The 17,021-nt window shown below is 47.8% G+C and overlaps 1 protein-coding gene across 1 annotated transcript in view; it reads right to left on the minus strand.

Moving 5' to 3' along the window:
• WWC1 (WW and C2 domain containing 1) overlaps positions 1–17,021 on the minus strand; it is a 152,362-nt gene that overhangs the window by 64,012 nt on the left and 71,329 nt on the right. The window contains exon 3 of the mRNA XM_036496995.2: positions 8,880–9,083. Coding sequence (XP_036352888.2) covers positions 8,880–9,083 — 204 coding nt within the window. The remainder of the gene's footprint in view (positions 1–8,879; positions 9,084–17,021) is intronic.

The following is a 17,021-nucleotide window of genomic DNA, read 5'->3' on the forward strand; positions in this document are numbered from 1 at the left end:
ATCCAACATTCTGACTACAGTCATCATGAATGGACCCTGAGCTTTCTGACTGCTGATGGCAAGAGAGAAACAAGGCCAGATGTGCCCTGAAGGTGGACACAGCCCCACTGTTCAGGAAAGGACAGTTCCTGTCTGTAGGAAAGGGGACGAGGAAGCGGTTGCCCCATGAATATTCAGTCGCACGGAATGAGCCATTTCATCATCTCCTCTCTCCACCCACTGCCCTCTGCACAGCTGGCCTGTTCACACGGAGTAAGACCGCAGGCTGAGACCTGGATTTCTCTGAGGCTAAGAGAAGGTCATCAGGAGACTGGCAGAAATTTCAGGGAAGGAAGGTAGAAATTGCAGGCAACAAGGAGGGTGATGCTCTTTGGATTTGGCTCAAGTCGTTGAATGGGCATTCTGATGATGCAGGGGATCCGGTAACATCAAACACTGGGGGCTCAGGGGACACAGACAACTGTGGCACGTAACACGAGGGATGTATTCCATCACAGGCAGCAGAGAGCTTCTGCCAAGATGATGAAGATGACAAAGACATGATGTTGCTGAAACTGGCGACTGTCAACCAACACAAATGGGGGCCGCACAGGCAAGAAGACGGCCTGTGGCCATGGTCTCAAGCATGAGACAGGAATTCTACCTACACAGTTGTTTCCCTCCCAACCTGACATCTGCATTTCCCCCCTTCCGATGCCTTGGATCTTTGTGCAGCACTTGTGGACTGCAGGAAGCCACTCAGTGGAAGCTGGAGGCACTGTCTTTAACACATGCCCCAGATAAGTGTTTTTCCTTACCCAGTTGAGAACAAGACCACGGTGAAGAGAAAAGCTGACAGTGTAGGAGTAAGTGGAGACAGAAGGAAACGTCACCAACAGGGAGTGCCTGTTCTGTGGGCAGAGCCTGCCTTGCCTGGCAGGCAGTGCACCAGGGCACAGGTGTACACTGCAGGGGAATGCCAAGAAGAATGGCAGCAGCCTACAGGAGCCTGCTACCAGCTGGGCATTTGCTGGTTAGGACTCCCACATGAGGGCATCTAGGTTTGATCCCCAGCTCTGGCTCCTGACTCCGGCCTTCTGTCATTGACAGACCCCGGGAGGCAGCTCAAGTAGTTGGGTTACTGCCTCTCACATGGGCGACTTGGACTGAGTCCCTGGCTCCAGACTGCAGCCTCCTGGCTGACTGCTGAGTCATTTGAGGAGAGAACCAGCGATTGGGAGTTCCTGACCCCTCTCTATTTCTCTGTCAAGTACATCAATATATCTATATTTAGAAAATGGTAAGACTTCAACTGAACTGCTGATCTTAGAACCCCAACCATGAAGAGACTGTCAGCAGTGGATTCTGAATAGGGTTCATTGCGATTGGAACTGAGAGACTGGCAGCAATCCAGAACTGATGAACTATCAAAACTGTATAAGCAGGACCCTCAGAGCGCGCCTCCCATTGGGGATTTGGGATGGGTGGGAGGTTGGGTGGGGCTTTTCCCTTTTTTTCCCTGATCCCAGATACAGGGAAAAATGATATTGGTGTGGAAACAATGGTATTACCCACTTTCACCCTGTAGCCCTTGACCTTTTGTTCCCTAATCAACTAAATAAGATTAATAAAAAATACTTAAAAAAAAAAAAGAAAATGGTAAGACTTGATCCAGACAGGGAAAGATGGCTGTGGCAAGCAGGCACGCCTTGGTTGACTTGTAGCCAAGACGCATCAATGCATGCTCAGAAATCCTGGAGGGAAGAAAAGATGACCAATTGCCACCAACTGGCCACCAGGTCCATCCATTCTTATCCTCTACAATGTTACTGCTAAGCACATCATTTGTACCCAAAGAGGTAGTCTATTACTTGATGCTTTTAAAGTAAACATTTCATCAGAGTTTAAAAAAATACACACACGACACAAATTTTAAGTGTACATCTTCACACATTTTCATGAATGGATCACATCCAAGCCGTTAGTACTCCTTTCAAGACACAGGTCTTCAGCATTCTCCTGGACCCTTTACTTATTAGGGATTTATTCTTTATTTGAAAGGGAGTGTTTCAGAGAGAAGAGGAGAGACAGGCAAGAGACAGAAGTAGGGAGAAAGAGGGAAGAAGGGAGGAAGAGGGAAGGAGGGAGGAAGAGGGAAGGAGGGAGGAAGAGGGAAGGAGGGAGGAAGAGGGAAGGAGGGAGGAAGAGAGGGGATGAAGAAGGGGAGAGAGGGAGGGAGAGACAGGGAGGGAGGGAAGGAGGGGGAGAGAAAGAGAAAAGAAAGAGGGAGAGAAAGGGAGAAAGAGAGAGATATATCATATATCATATCATATCATATCATATCATATCATATCATATCATATCATATCATATATCATATCATCTGGTTTACTCTTCAAATGGCCACAAGTCCAGGGCTAGGCCAAGCTGAAGCAGGAGCCAAGAGCTTCATCTGGGTCTCCCTTGCGGGCAGGTAATCTTCTATCGCTTTTCCCAGGCTCTTTTTCACAGAGCTAGATCAGAAGCGGAACAGCCAGGACTTGAACCAGCACCCACATGAGAGGCCAGCACTGCAGGTGGTGGCAACTCGTGCACCACCACACTGGCTGCACTGGCCCTGGGTTTGGCCCTGGGTTTCTACTGCTATGCCTCTGATAATATGCATGTATTGCTGCTCCTTCATCTTCACAGTCTCACACTGTTTACTCACTGCTCTCTCTCTCTGAGACAGGTGTTCAAATGTGCTACTTCCCCGTCCCCTGCACAACACACCAAGCACCCCTCCTACACTATTGGTGAAAAGGACTGCCAATGCTTGCATTACTTTTACTCTGCAAACAGTCCTCATGGCAGTATCAGCTGACTTTGCTAGCTTTTCCTTTGCAGCTCTCTCTCTCTCGCTTTCTTTTTTTTACTCCCTAGAGTTAATAATTGTCATTTTGATGTTTGCTTAGTTTTGACAAACATCAGCAGTTCAACCTCATACTTGACCAGTTACGTAACTCTCCGCTGGGGGACCAGACTAGCATGCGTTCTGCCGTTTCTCATCTGCCGTTCTGCCTTGCTTCACCTGAACTGGTTACTCTCTAGGCATAGCTGATACCCTCGGATCCCTTCCAGCTACCCTAGGCATCCTCCTTGCCTTTCCCCTGGCTACTTCTGCCTGTTCCACTCCCTTATACTGGGCTCTTTTTCACAGAGCTGGATCAGAAGTGGAACAGCGGGGACTTGAACCAGCACCCACATGAGATACCAGCACTGCAGGTGGCGGCAACTCAGCACCACAGCACTAGGAGAACATCTCTTCCATTAGCTTCCTGAGAAAGGAAATGTGGAAAGGAAATTAACTTTCGGAAGTCTGACATGTCAACTTGTGTCTTTACCCTATACTTGTTTCAAGTTGGTTTTGCTGGATATTGAATGCCAGGTTGGATATGATTTTCTTTAAAATCTGGAAGCTGCTGTGCTGCCATTGTCCGGGTTTCCAGTGTTACTGCTGTGTGGTGCGGCAGATCTGAGTTCTGATCATTTCTGTGTGACCTAGTTTTTATCTGTGAAAGCTCCTGGGATCTTAAACAGTTCCCAGGGTCTGAAGTTTCACAAATGATATAGCATGGTGTGTGCTTTCATCCATGGCGCTGGGCACTCGGCGAGTCCTTTCAATCTAAAAACGCTCTTCCTTCTATTCTAGGGGAATTTTTCCAAACGCTCCTTCCCCCGGGTTCCTCTGCTCCCTCCAACTTCCTGGCCTGCTGCTCTATTTTTGTCAGACTGTCCATCTCGGGATATTTTTGCTTTGCTTTTGAAAAGAGACTGCGCCTCGGTGTTATTTTTCGGTCTACCAAGGAGTTTTGCTTTCTACTACCATACTCCAATTTTCAAAGCCTCTTCTCTGTTTTCAGAAGATTCCTCTTCACAAAGCATAACGCCCTGTTCTTGTTTCACGGCTGCACGGCCTCTCCAAGGGGTGGCTTCTCCACTTGTTCCCAGGCCTCCCCTTCCTTCCACCACATGTCTGTTTTAGTTTCCATTTATCCCAGTAGAGGGTTTCCTCAGATATGCAGATTCCACGTGGCCTGCAACACATCTAGAGTAAGCAGGGGCCTAAAACGTCAGGTGGAGTGGAACTTGCTGCCTGCACGGTGCCCAAGACCATGCTGCACAGTTTCAACCAACGACCCTCAAGACCAGTGTGTCTTCACATGTCTTCTCCCTGGTCAGATTTCCCGGACTTATCCATTGTCCAGTCTGGAGGGTCACAGCCTGCCACCACTCTGGGTTCAAGAGGGGCTGTCTGTCCATGCTCAGTGTGTGCTTTCATGAAGAATGGGACACTATACTTTTGTAACCCATAACTTGTGTTACCCAGGCTAAAAAAGTAAACCCCTAGTCTTCTGCCACGTCAGAGGTGGGTAAGTGTTTGGTTGTACAGGTTTGGGGTAGGGGGCACAATGGTTCACGACAGTTTCGGGAACACAGTGTTTCATCCAGCGCTCTGTGCCTGAGATCTCACAGCATTAACACTGTAGCGACAGCAACCACCGTCAACGCCCACGCCTTCTGCAGGTGTTCCACGCAGCAGAGGGCTGGCCCATTTCCCATTTTCTCAGGTCTACCAACCATGCTGCCCCTGTCTGTCTGCTTTCAGACTCCAGATTCTACAACTGCTCTTCTCCAATTCTTTTCTGGTAGATGCTTGATTTCCCATAATACCTCTGATGGTGTTGTTTTCTTACTTTGGAAAATAAGTGAATCGAGTATGTGACTCAAGTGGCATTTTATAAATAAAGCTATATTAAACATTTTTGTCTGTTTGAAAGGCAGAGTGACAGACAGCATGGGAGGGATGGAAAAACAGAACATAGGCTGGACCTGGCCAAGCCAGGAGCGAGAAATTCCATTCACGTCTTCCATGCAACGGGTGTCAGAAACCCAAGAACTTGGGTCATTATGTACTGCCTCCCAAGTGTTATCAGCAGAAAGCTGAAGCCAAATTGCAAAGTAGAGATTAGCATGGTGGCTTAAAAGGCTAATCCTCCACCATTCAGCGCTGGCATTCCATACGAGCACAGGTTCAAGTACCAGCTGCTCCACTTCCAGATCCAGCTCCCTGCTCACAGCCTAGAAAAGCAGTGGAGGTGGGCTCAAGTCCCTGGGCCCCTGTACCTTCATGGGAGACCCAGAAGTTCCTGGCTCCCGGCTTTGGATCAGTTCAGCTCTAGCTGTCGCATCCATTTAGGGAGTGAATGCGTGGATGCAAGACCTCTCTCTCTGTCTGTCCTCTCTCTGCAAAACTCTTCCTTTGAAATAAAAATATTTTTAAAAAAGAAATCATAAAAATATATAAAGAAACGCAGAGCAGCTGGGACTCCAATATGAGACTGTAGATATCCTAAGTGGTGGTTTTTCCCATTGTATCCTCAACCGGCTCATAATGACTTCTGTTTAAATTGGAAAATCAAGGGCTAGAGAAAGGAAGCACAGTGAAGACACAGAACAGAGTCACCTTGCAGACTAAGACAACAGGGTAGCCAGTACAGTCCAAGAATGTTAGCATTTGCCTGGCTGAGACAAAATCAGAGCAATCGGACGTGCTGTCAGACACACCTGGGAATAAAACTGAACCCCCCGCTTCTTCCAGTTCTGGCTTTCACACAATCACGTGCTCTCAGAGGTCTCCAGCTCGCTCGTCTGTAGAACTGGAATGACACTATTCTGCAGGATTGCTTAGGTAGCTTTGGTTATTTAGAGGCAGTGCCTAGCATAGTTTCTTCCAGGCATGTACCTGTTGCTCCCTATGGAGATAGCAATTACATCAGGGAGTGGACAAGAAAGTCTCCAGTCCCATCCTATCCTGGCTCGCACCCAGAGGAGCTGAGGACAGGCTGCAAAATGCTCACAAGTCCTGGCAAGTCACCTGCGCTGTAGGAGATGCGCTGACCTCATCAGTCCATCACCCCCAAGAGCTCACTTGGAAGGCAAACCTGCCTTGTAAAACCTGAAGAAGAGTGATGAGGAGGCTTGGGTCTGGTTTCCTACGACGGCGATGCTTGGGCTGGGTCTAGCTGGCAGGTGCCTGAAATGACCCCAGTCCCTCCAGACACATACAACACAGTGGCTGAGACTGGTGGAGTTCTTGGGCATGTCTGCATGCCAGGCAACAGAGTTCAGCAACCTCAACACGTGCTCTCTGCCTTTGGTCATGGGTTGACAGGCTGAAGGTCACGTATCTGAAAGCTTGGGAGCAGATGTGTTACAGATTTCAGACTCAGGAACATCTGCTCATACGTAAGAAGATACCTTTGGAATGGGACTCAGCTCAAAACAGGAAACTCGTGTGTGACTTATAAATAGCTGTACACTGGAGGTAATTTTATATAATATTTTAAAATAATCATCAGCTCAAAATAAAGTTGTACAGCGTGGAATTTTCTACATGAAGTGACATGTTTGTACCCAAAGAGTCTCAGATATTGGACTTCCAGATTAAGGATCCTCCACCTGTATTGTTACTGATACCATGAGCCTAGTAAAACTTTTTTTTTAAACATTGGGGCCCAGCCTGATAACACAGTGCCTAAATCCTCACTTCACATGAGCTAGGATCCTATACGGGTCCCAACACCCGCACGGGTGCAGGGTCCCAAGCACTTGGGCTATCTGCTACTGTATTCCCAGGTACATTAGTAGAGAGTTGGATCAGAAGTGGAGCAGCTGGGATATGAACCAGTACCCATATGGGAGACTGGTGCCACCAGCAGAGGCTTAGCTTGTTACACCATGGTGCCAGCCCCAATGGAATATTATTATTAGCTAAATTTTATAGATAAAGAAAAACTGAGGGTGAGTGTTGGACATTAAGGACACCCCTTGGGACACCCTCATTCCATACTGCAATGCCTGGTTTCAAATCTTGACTCTATTCCTAACTGTAACTTCCTGTTAATGTGCACCTTGGAGAAAGCAGACAAAGGTTCAAGCAGTTGAGTCCACGGCACCCATAGAGACCTGGATTGAGTTTCTCAGCTCTCGGGTTCAGCCCTGGCCCAGCCCTGGCTGCTGGAGGCATTTGGGGAGAGAAGCAATGGATGGAAGTGTTCTCTCTGCCTCCCTCCCTCCCTCCCTTCTTCTCCAACGTCACAACACAGGCTGTACTTCTGCCTGATGTTCCTGATGGGATTCACTTGACATTTTGGTGGGAATTCAGCCTAGTGATTAAGACACCTATGTTCCAAATCAGAGTCCCTAGCTTCAATGTCTGGTTCCAGCTCCTCACAAGAGGAATTTTCTGCTAATGTACACCTGGGAAAGCAACAGGTGATGGCTCAAGTGACTGACCCCTGAAGACTAAGATTACAATCCCAGCACCCATCTCTGATATCACTCAGTCCTGGCTGTTGCAAGCAGAACCATGACAACATGTGATTTCAGTCACCCAGTCAGTGGTATTTTGTCATGGTAGCCCAAACCGACCAAGAAAGATAAGTGATAAAACCCTCATGATTCTATCTAGAAGGTCATTTGACCCAGAAATAGCTCACGAAGATTCTTTGTTCTGACCTCGGAAGGTCTGCAGGTTGTCCTGGGTTGCCTAAGGAAAGCACAGGGCTGGGACAGTGAGCAACCAGCACACACTGCTCTTTCCTGCCAGCACTACAGACTTCGCAAATGGAGAGTTTCACAGAAGATGAAGAGTTCAGAAGCGCAGCGAAGCCACAGACATACTGATAGCATTGCATACTGCAGCCTGTCCCACACTGAAAATGTTGTAGGGAGGACCAACAGGTCTGCAACTGTCTGCTGTCTATCACCAGCCACAGGACACATTGTTGATCCCAAGCCTCAATTTCCTTCTCTGTTCGCTTGCCCACAGCACTGTTGGGAAGACTACTGGGAAATAGCACATTCAGAACACAGCAGAGTCTCTGGCCGATAAAAAGCATTCAACAAACAAATGAAAACTCTGGTTAGACAAACAGTGGAAACAGACAAAAAGCTCCAACACACTGGAGATGGGTGAGCAGGGGCTTCGGCAACTCCTAATCTAACACCTCACAGCACTAGGGATGTATGGCCAGGAGTTCCGGTACGCCTGCTCTCCCAATGGGAAGTCAGGAGCCCTGTGCTTCCTGAGTTTCTGTTCTAAAGGATGAAAATCCATTAACATAAAAACAGACGTAATGTGACATGTGCCATGAAGACTGGGCAGAGGGAGAAGCAAGGCTGTGAACCGAGCTATCGGAGCAAGGCTTTCAGAGACAAAGCCCTCAAGGAGGAGAAGGAGTTAGCTTTGTAAATGGATCAACAGAAAAGCCTTGGCAAAGGACAGCAGCAGCAGGCCAAGCCCCGAGGGAGGCCAGTGTGGGGCACACTGGGGGCAGAGTGCACCTGCAGCTCGGTGACTGAGAGCATCAGCTGGAGCAAGAATGGCTCCCAAGGGGCCCAATCACACATGACTGCGTATGGAGACCACAGAAAGCATGTGGGGAAGCAACTCCGGGCAATTTAGTTTGAAAGTGTGGCGAGATACACCAAACATAAAATTTACCATTTTAAGCTGTTCCGATCTTTAAGTACACTTACATCACTGTGAATGTAAGACCTGGACCACCAACTACAGAACTTTCTCAGTTTCCCAAACAGAAACCCCGTACCCATTCAACAGGAACTCACCCATTGCCCTCTGCCCCCAGTCACTGAACGGTTTTAAACAAGGAGGTGGCTGACCAGCTGGCACTCTGAGCTGCATACCAATGAAACGACATGGAATACAAACGGCAAGTGATTCACTGTAAGGTGTGTGTGGGGGTAGGAACAGCAGGAGAGACGGAGGTGGTCAGCAAAGGGCCCCATTTCAGAAGCACCGAGGCCCTGCTGATGGAGGGGAGGGAGGTACTCACAGCTGACCTGGGAGCCCAGCCTGTGCTCCCAGACGGCGTGCAGCTGCTGGTACTCCTGCTGCGCCAGCTCCAGGCGCTGCTGCTTCACCTGGTAGATCTCCTTCTGCGCACTCAGCGCCTCCTGGGCCACCACCAGGTAATCCTTCAGCATGTGCTCCTGCTCCCGCCGCCACTGCACCCGTGGATCTTCGATCTGGGTGGTTTCTGGAAGAGACCCCGGAGACCCCGGTCAGCATTCCACAAACACCAGAAGTGGCGGCCTGACGAATCCACTACCAGAAAACAAAGCACAATCCACAAAGAAATCACACTAAATGCAAAGAAGTTAAACTCCTTGACTGAAGGACAGGGTCACCATTTGGATTAGTCGAACAAAGAGTGTCAATTTCCAAATCCGAGAGTCACTGCCTGTGAAGAGGGGAGCAGCCAGGTTACAATTCTGATCTAGAGAGGAAGGCTCAAGAACAGAAAGGAGGTCAAGGCCAAATGTTTTTGATGAATAACCAAGGAAAGAAAGGTGATTAATGCTTCAGAGGACGAAACGATGGGTACATTTTACAGTGCTTAAAATGTAAATCAGAACAGTGCTCACTAGAATGCTCCTTAGCCATCTAATGCTAAGAGCCTTGAAATGCTAACAACCTAATAATCAATAAGTCTCCCTATATGATTTGTTATAAAGAGAAAATTTACTTATGCTAAATACTGTTCTAAATACATACATATATATATATACATATATATATATATATGTACTTTTTCAATGTTTTTTTATTGGAAAGTCAGATATACAGAGAGGAGGAAAGACAGAGAGGAAGATCTTCCATCTCTTGATTCACTTCCCTGGTGGCCACAACAGCTGGAACTGAACCAATCCAAAGCCAGGACCTTAGAACCTCTTCCGGGTCTTCCACACCGGTGCAGGGTCTCAAGGCTTTAGGCTGTCCTAGACTGCTTTCCCAGGCCACAAGTAGAGAGCTGGATGGGAAGCAGGGCCGCTGGGACAAGAACAGGCACCCATATGGGATCCTGGCATGTGCAAAGCAAGAACTTCTAGGCTACCGCGCTGGGCCCTACTTTTCCAACGTGTAATTGACTTTATTATTTTTTTTTTTTAATTTTTATTACAAAGTCAGATATACTGAGAGGAGGAGAGACAGAGAGGAAGTGGAGCTGCCGGGATTAGAACCAGCAGCCATATGGGATCAAGGCAAGGACCTTAGCCACTAGGCCAAGCCGCCGAGCCCGTGTAATTGACTTTATAAAGTAGGCTCTTTCATAATCCTCAGTAGACAAAAGCAAAAGGTTAACCAACTTGTCCAAGGTCACACAGAAAAAAGTTGCTCATATGTTTCATTTCTGTAATAGTGTGTAACCACTTTCTATTACTCTCACATCTACCAACACAATATTATTCTTTTTAAAAATAAAGATCTTTATTTATTTTTATTGGAAAGGCAGATTTACAGAGAGAAGGAGAGAGAAAGATCTTCTATGCACTGGTTCACTTCCCTAGGCCACAAGCAGGGAGTTGAATACAAAGTGGAGCAGCTGGGACATGCAAGACGAGAATTTCACCAGATCATTTTATTTCTTTGAAAGCCAAAATACAGAGGGGGGGGGGGTGGGAAGAGAATGGGAGAGAGAAAAGGAGAGGGAGGGGGAGGAAGAGAGGAGGGAGAGGACAAAGAGCAAGGCAGAGAGGGAGAGAAAGAAAGATTGAGATCTTCCATCCACTGCTTCACTTTCCAGATGGCCCCAATGGCTGGGGCTGGGACAGGTCAAAGCCAGAAACCCAAAACTTCTTCCAGGTCTCCCAGATGGGTGCAGAGGCCAAAGAACTTGGATGACCCTCGGCCGCTTTCCTTGGCAGATTTGCAGGGAGCTGGACCAAAAGCAGAGCAGTTAAGACTTGAATCAGTGCTCATACAAGATGCAGGCACTGCATGTGGTAGCTTTACCTGTTAACCCACCCCCACTAAATCACCTGGGGCTCTTTCATATCTCCCAAAGCTACAGCCCCTCTCTTGGACCAATTAAATCAGGATCTCTAACTGTGGAAATGAGGCGATGGTGATTTAAAAGCTCCTCTCCAAAATTCTAATGGGCTGCAAGATAACAACACAGATGGGTCAAGAAGTTAGTGAGGCCAGCGGATAAGGATGGTGGGCAAAATACAGAGCTCCAGCTAGTCACCCACCAGTGCCCAGCACCTCCAGAGAACGGCTCCTGCCAGAGGCTGGCAGAGGCCGAAATGTCTGTGCCCCACTTGGACAGCTCCTCTCAACAGTAGTCTGCATAGGGTCTATCTGCCTAGTCCCTTAGGCCTCAGGCCCTCGTCCTGCCCCATGGGTGTAAAAGCCCAGGAGAGCCTTCAGCAAGGGCCTGGTCAAGGTGGCTGATCATGCTAGCAGTTTTGGTGGCCCACACTTTCTTTTCTAGCATAACCCAGTATCAACAGGTGAGCGCACACACAAACAGACCACACACTCACACCAGCACACTGGTTCTCAACCTGGCTACTGGTCTGCAATACAAAATGGGCATCACTATGTCTTTGAATTAATTTTATTAAGGTATAATTGAATACAGCAAAGTGTAGCCACTTAGAGCCTGCAGTCACTGTGAACCCACACATCCCCCACTCCTAGGACGCCTCTCTTAACCCGGCAGCCCCAAGTTTACCCAAGTCCCTCTCCTCCTCTCCCCGCCTCCCTCCTAGCTTCAGACCTGGACACACAGAGCCCTACTGTCCCCACTGCTTGGCTGAGCAGGTGTCTGAGACTCAGTCACGGCACTGGGTCGGTTGTCCTCTTCTTAGTACTGCCAAATTGCCCCGATTCATTCTTCACCTTGGTCGATGTTTCTCTATTTTCTCCTACTCGAACAGTAAAGTGACAGACAGTAGGAGCCAAAGACACAGTTGACAGAGAGAGGGGGCTGAGGCTGTGTGTGTGTGTGTGTGTGTGTGTGTGTGTCTGTGAGAGAGAGAGAGAGAGAGAGAGAGAGAGAGAGAGAGAGAGAGAGAGAGAGAGAGAGAGACGGATTCTGCTGATTTACTCCCCATATAATCACAATCGCCATGGCTGGTCTGGGCAGAAGCCAGGGGCTCAAGCAGTTACAATATCTTCACTACCTCCTTCGGATGTTTAACAGGAAACTGGATAAGAAGTAGCCAGAAGTAGCATTCTGATATGCGATGCAGACGCCCCCAATGGCCACTTCACTCACGGAGCACAACACCTCACAACACCCCAAAACGATGTCTTCACAGCTGTGCCAAATGCCTGCCCTATGCATTATCTTTATGCTATCTTTGGAAAAACAGAGTTTGCAATTTTACAAAGTTCAATTTATCAGTTTTCCCTTCATGGTTAATGCTTTCTGTAAACTACACTAAAAGCTTACAGCTTTTCTCCTGGATGTTCCATGGTTTTGGGTTTCAGGTCTGTGGTCCGTTTGGAGTTAATTGCACGATAGCATAGTGGTTAAAGTCCTCGCATTGCACACCCGGGATCCCATATGGTCGCCGGTTCTAATCCCGGCAGCCCTGTTTCCCATCCAGCTCCCTGCTTGTGACCGGGGACAGCAGTCAAGGACGGCCCAAATCCTTGGGACCCTGCACCCGTGTGGGAGACCCAGGGCAGGCTCTGCGCTCCTGGCTTTGATAGGCACAGCTCTGGCCACTTGGGGAGTGATTCAATGAATGGAAGATCTTCCTCTCTGTCTCTGCTATCTATATATCTGCCTTTCCTATAATAATAAATAAATCTTAAAAAAAAGAATTCAAGATACAACGAATGTTGCAGAAGATATTATTCTCTATCCGTTCTCCCTCACACTCCTCTCTCCCAAAGGCAGCTATTTCCAATCCACTGTCAGTTGACCACAGAGCCCAGTAACAGCCTCCCTGCCCCTAATGCCCCAAGCCCCCACCCACCAGCACATTCGCCCTACACTGTGCATGCGCACTCAGGGTTACCATCCTTAGTTCTTCCCATCAGGGCCAAACCACAAGTCCTCTGCAAGCACACCCACATGGCCAAGCAGACTGGGTTTCCTAAGAGCCACAGCAGCAGCCAAAGCACACACAGTTGGCCAAAGCGAAAGAAGAATGTGAAGCATCTGGAGAACACTCCACCTTGTTTCTATGCAAGGCAATGCGAGTGAAAACACTGCAGCCACAGCCCAGACCTGTGAGAAATGGACCAAAAATCAAGATGCAAGAACACAGTCCCACGTGATGGAGACATGAGGAAAACAGTCCCAGCATGCCCTGTAGCTGCAGAGACTCACAAACGCACAATCTTTGGGAGTACTCATCCACCTAGGTAGGGATCTGTCCCAGCAGTCTTTGTCATTGAGCCCACACAGGCGTTCCTTGCTCTTGGTGGGAACGTATTCCAGTATCCCTGGCAGGTAACAAACTCTGCAGGTGCTCAAATCTGTGATGTAAAATGGTGCAGTGTTGGCACAGAACCCAGGCATGTCCTCATGCATACTTAGAACCACTTTCAGATTACTGAGGATGCCTACAAGGTAAAAACTGCCAGGTTGACAGTAGCAACACGGTATTGTTTAGGGAATAATGACAAGAACAAAAAGGTTGCACCTGATTCGGTACAGACTCAGGTTTTTTTGTTTCCAAATTCAAATCTGAACCCAAATCTAAATTCTGATCCAAATCAGAATACACAGATGTAAGATTCCAATACCTGGAGAGCTTACCTCACTTAGAAATTACGAACAAAATAAACAGCAAATTCTCCAAAAGGCCAACAATAGAGACATTTTGGTATTCTTCATTGAATGTACTGAAATATATTGAAACATCTTTCTGATGCAGCCGAAACAAAAGACCACATAGACACCTTTACATAATCATGCTAGAACACGGAGGGAAACAGCAGAACATACAGTCTGAGTCAAGCCAGCCACTGTGTGTCATCACAGCGGGTACATGGCCACTCCGGGCTGACATATAATACGGATTGTGGTTTAAACAGAGTTGTCTATCTTTGCTGCCTCTCCTTCCTCTCCTCCTTCCTTTCAGCTTTTGGCCACAGTGTGATCCGAGTGTTCCTCCTAAGTCAGAGCCACCAGCACCTCACAGGTTGCTAGGTCTACTGGTCAACTCTTGGCTCTCTTGGTCCCTAACCTAGCAGAAACATCTGACACAACCAACGACCCTGCCCTTGACGCGCTCCCTCCATGTGGCTCCAAGACAGTCTGATTTTCCTCCTGTGCTTCTCATCACACGCTCAGAATCACGGCTGGTGTCCCATTCCTTCCTGCCCTCTTACTGTCAGAGGACACCTGCTCCTCTCCTCTGCTTTCACTCCTTTGTTTAATCTCATCCGACTTCACACCTTTCGATACCATCTATATGCAAACAACTCCCAAACATGTCTCTTCAGCCCAGAGCTCCTTTCCAAACTCTCTTTCCTACAGCAAACACAAGCACTGTCAAGGCTTGATGCATCAAAGGAATCATGTTCTTCTGCACTCCTCCTCCAGTTTCCATCCTTCAGGCTGCTCAGGCTCAAAAGGGATATTCCCTCCACACACTCACACCCAACAGATGGCCCATCAGGCTCTCCCTCCAAGGCACACTCAGCACCTGGCCACTTCCCATCATTCCCGCTGTTCCAGCTCAGGTCTAGAACCTCTGGACCATGACGCTTCTCTCCTACAGGTTGCCCTGCTTCAGCCCTGACCTTAAGAAGTCAGGCTGAACCCCTCTTTTACGATATATTTTGTTTATTTGAAAAGTAGTGTTATAAAGAGAGAGGGAGATAAAAAAAATAGCAAAACCCTCCCATTTGCTAGTTCATCTCCCATATGGCCACAGCCGCTGGGCTGACACCAGGCTAAAGTCAGGAGTTTCCGCCTGTTCAACCACACACGAGCATTCACTGCTTGCCATTGCTTCCGGCAGCTAAATGCAATTACACCTAATGGTTTTTGCTGTCTCTCCTCTCTATCTGAAAAGTTCCTGTACCTCCTCCAACTTTTACTCCAAACTCATTTTCTTAGCAAAGATCATATTTAACACTCTCCCTGGCCACCATGATCATATGCCTTCCCTCGCTGTCCCCAAAGGCACCCACCACCCTGAGCCCCATACTGCTTCTCCCCCCAAGGGTAAACATCTTAACATGGTACAGAAACTATGCCTTAGGTTATTTGTTATCTCTTCTACGAAAATGAAACCTCCACAAGGGCAAGGTTTGCCTGTGCATATACCCCAGCACAGGTGAATAAATGAACATCAGGCAACAAGTTGCTGGACACATGCTATCTGAGTATATTCTGTGTGTAATTCCTGAAGAATTTCAGGTCACTGGGGCCTGGCATAGTGGCATAACTGGCTAATTCTCTGCCTCTGGTGCTGGCTTCCCATATGGGAGCTGATTCTAGTCCTGGCTGCTCCATTTCTAATCCAGTTCACTGTTTTTGACCTGGGAAAGTAGTGGAGTATGTAACAAGGCCTTGGAGCCTTGCATCCACATAGGAGGCCAAGAAAAAGCTCCTGGCTCCAGGTTCCGGATCACCTCAGATCTGGTCATTAAGGTCATTGGGGGTGTGAACCAGCAGGTGGAAGATCTCTCAGTCTTTCCTGTTCTAACTCTTTCAAGTAAAAATAACAAATCTTTAAAAATAATTCAGCTCCGGGCTCCTGGCTTTGGATCGGCACAGCACCGGCCATTGCGTTCACTTGGGGAGTGAATCTTCACAAGGAAGATCTTCCTCTCTGTCTCTCCTCCTTTCTGTATATGTCTGTATATGTCTGACTTTGAAATAAAAATAAATAAATCTTAAAAATATAATTCAGTCCATGAACAACACACATAGATTGAACTGCTCTGAGTCTACGGCTTTGAATGCTCGAGGCTCGATATTTAAACACCCCATTTTATATCTATGTGTCTATCTACAGATGTGGGTCCCCCCTCCCGGGGATACCACCTTCCAATGAGCAGCCTGACAGCTGATTGGAAGAATTCTTTCTGTTGTGGCCTCATTTAATCACCCTTCCCATACACCCTGCTTCTCCTATCATTCCTTCAAGAACAAACTCTGCCATGGCCTGCTACTCTTTCCGTCCTTCTATTTCTCCCACAGATCCTAAAAGCACCTTAAAATCCCACTCTTGCCATGAGGCTTTAATGAGGGGGATGCACTCAGCAATTAGCAAGAGGAAAAGACTGATTAGGGTTTCTGTATATCAGTGTTTAACCCAGCATCCCATGCAGTCCTCCAAGCATTAACCTCATTCCCTATACACACTCAATTAGGCATATTTACTTCTCATTAACCAGGACGCAATCATGAGTGCTAATAAAAACCTTTGCTACCCCCAACAATGCAATTAATGCCATTAGCTGTCTCTCAGAAACCCATCTACATGTCGCTGCCAACAACAGTCAGCTCATTCATCCATTATCTTATGCATTCATGCACGTATGCCCTTTTCTATTCAGCAAAGATTAAGTGTACACCTACTATGTACCTCCCCAGGCGAAGGCTAAGTGGAGAGACGAATTAGACACAGTATGAAGGATATGCAGCAACAGATAAGTGAAACTCAGAAGGAGAAAAGTGCAGCTCCACACCCCAGGGCCAGTTCAAATCCCAGCTCTGCCATGCTTCAATCCTGAGTCATGAGCAGCTCATCGTGCTCAAAAAATCCCATTTACAAGATGGGATTAACCTGACAGCAGTAGTCAGGGGGAGCGTTAAACAAGAGAACGTTCAAATACCTAGCATGGGCCCGGAGGCGTGGCCTAGCGGCTAATGTCCTCACCTTGAACGCCCCGGGATCCCATATGGGCGCCGGTTCTAATCCCAGCAGCTCTACTTCCCATCCAGCTCCCTGCTTGTGACCTGGGAAAGCAGTCGAGGACAGCCCAAGGCTTTGGGCTTTGGGACCCTGCACCCGCGTGGGAGACCCGGAAGAGGTTCCAGGTTCCCGGCTTCGGATCGGCACAGCACCAGCCATTGTGGTCACTTGGGGAGTGAAACAATGAATGCAAGATCTTCCTCTCTGTCTCTCCTCTCTGTATATATGACTTTGTAATAAAACTAAATAAATTTTTTAAAAAAAACAACAAATACCTAGCATGCACATGGCCAAGTTTT

Source organism: Ochotona princeps, chromosome 19 (assembly GCF_030435755.1).
Source record: "Ochotona princeps isolate mOchPri1 chromosome 19, mOchPri1.hap1, whole genome shotgun sequence".
NCBI lineage: Eukaryota > Metazoa > Chordata > Mammalia > Lagomorpha > Ochotonidae > Ochotona > Ochotona princeps.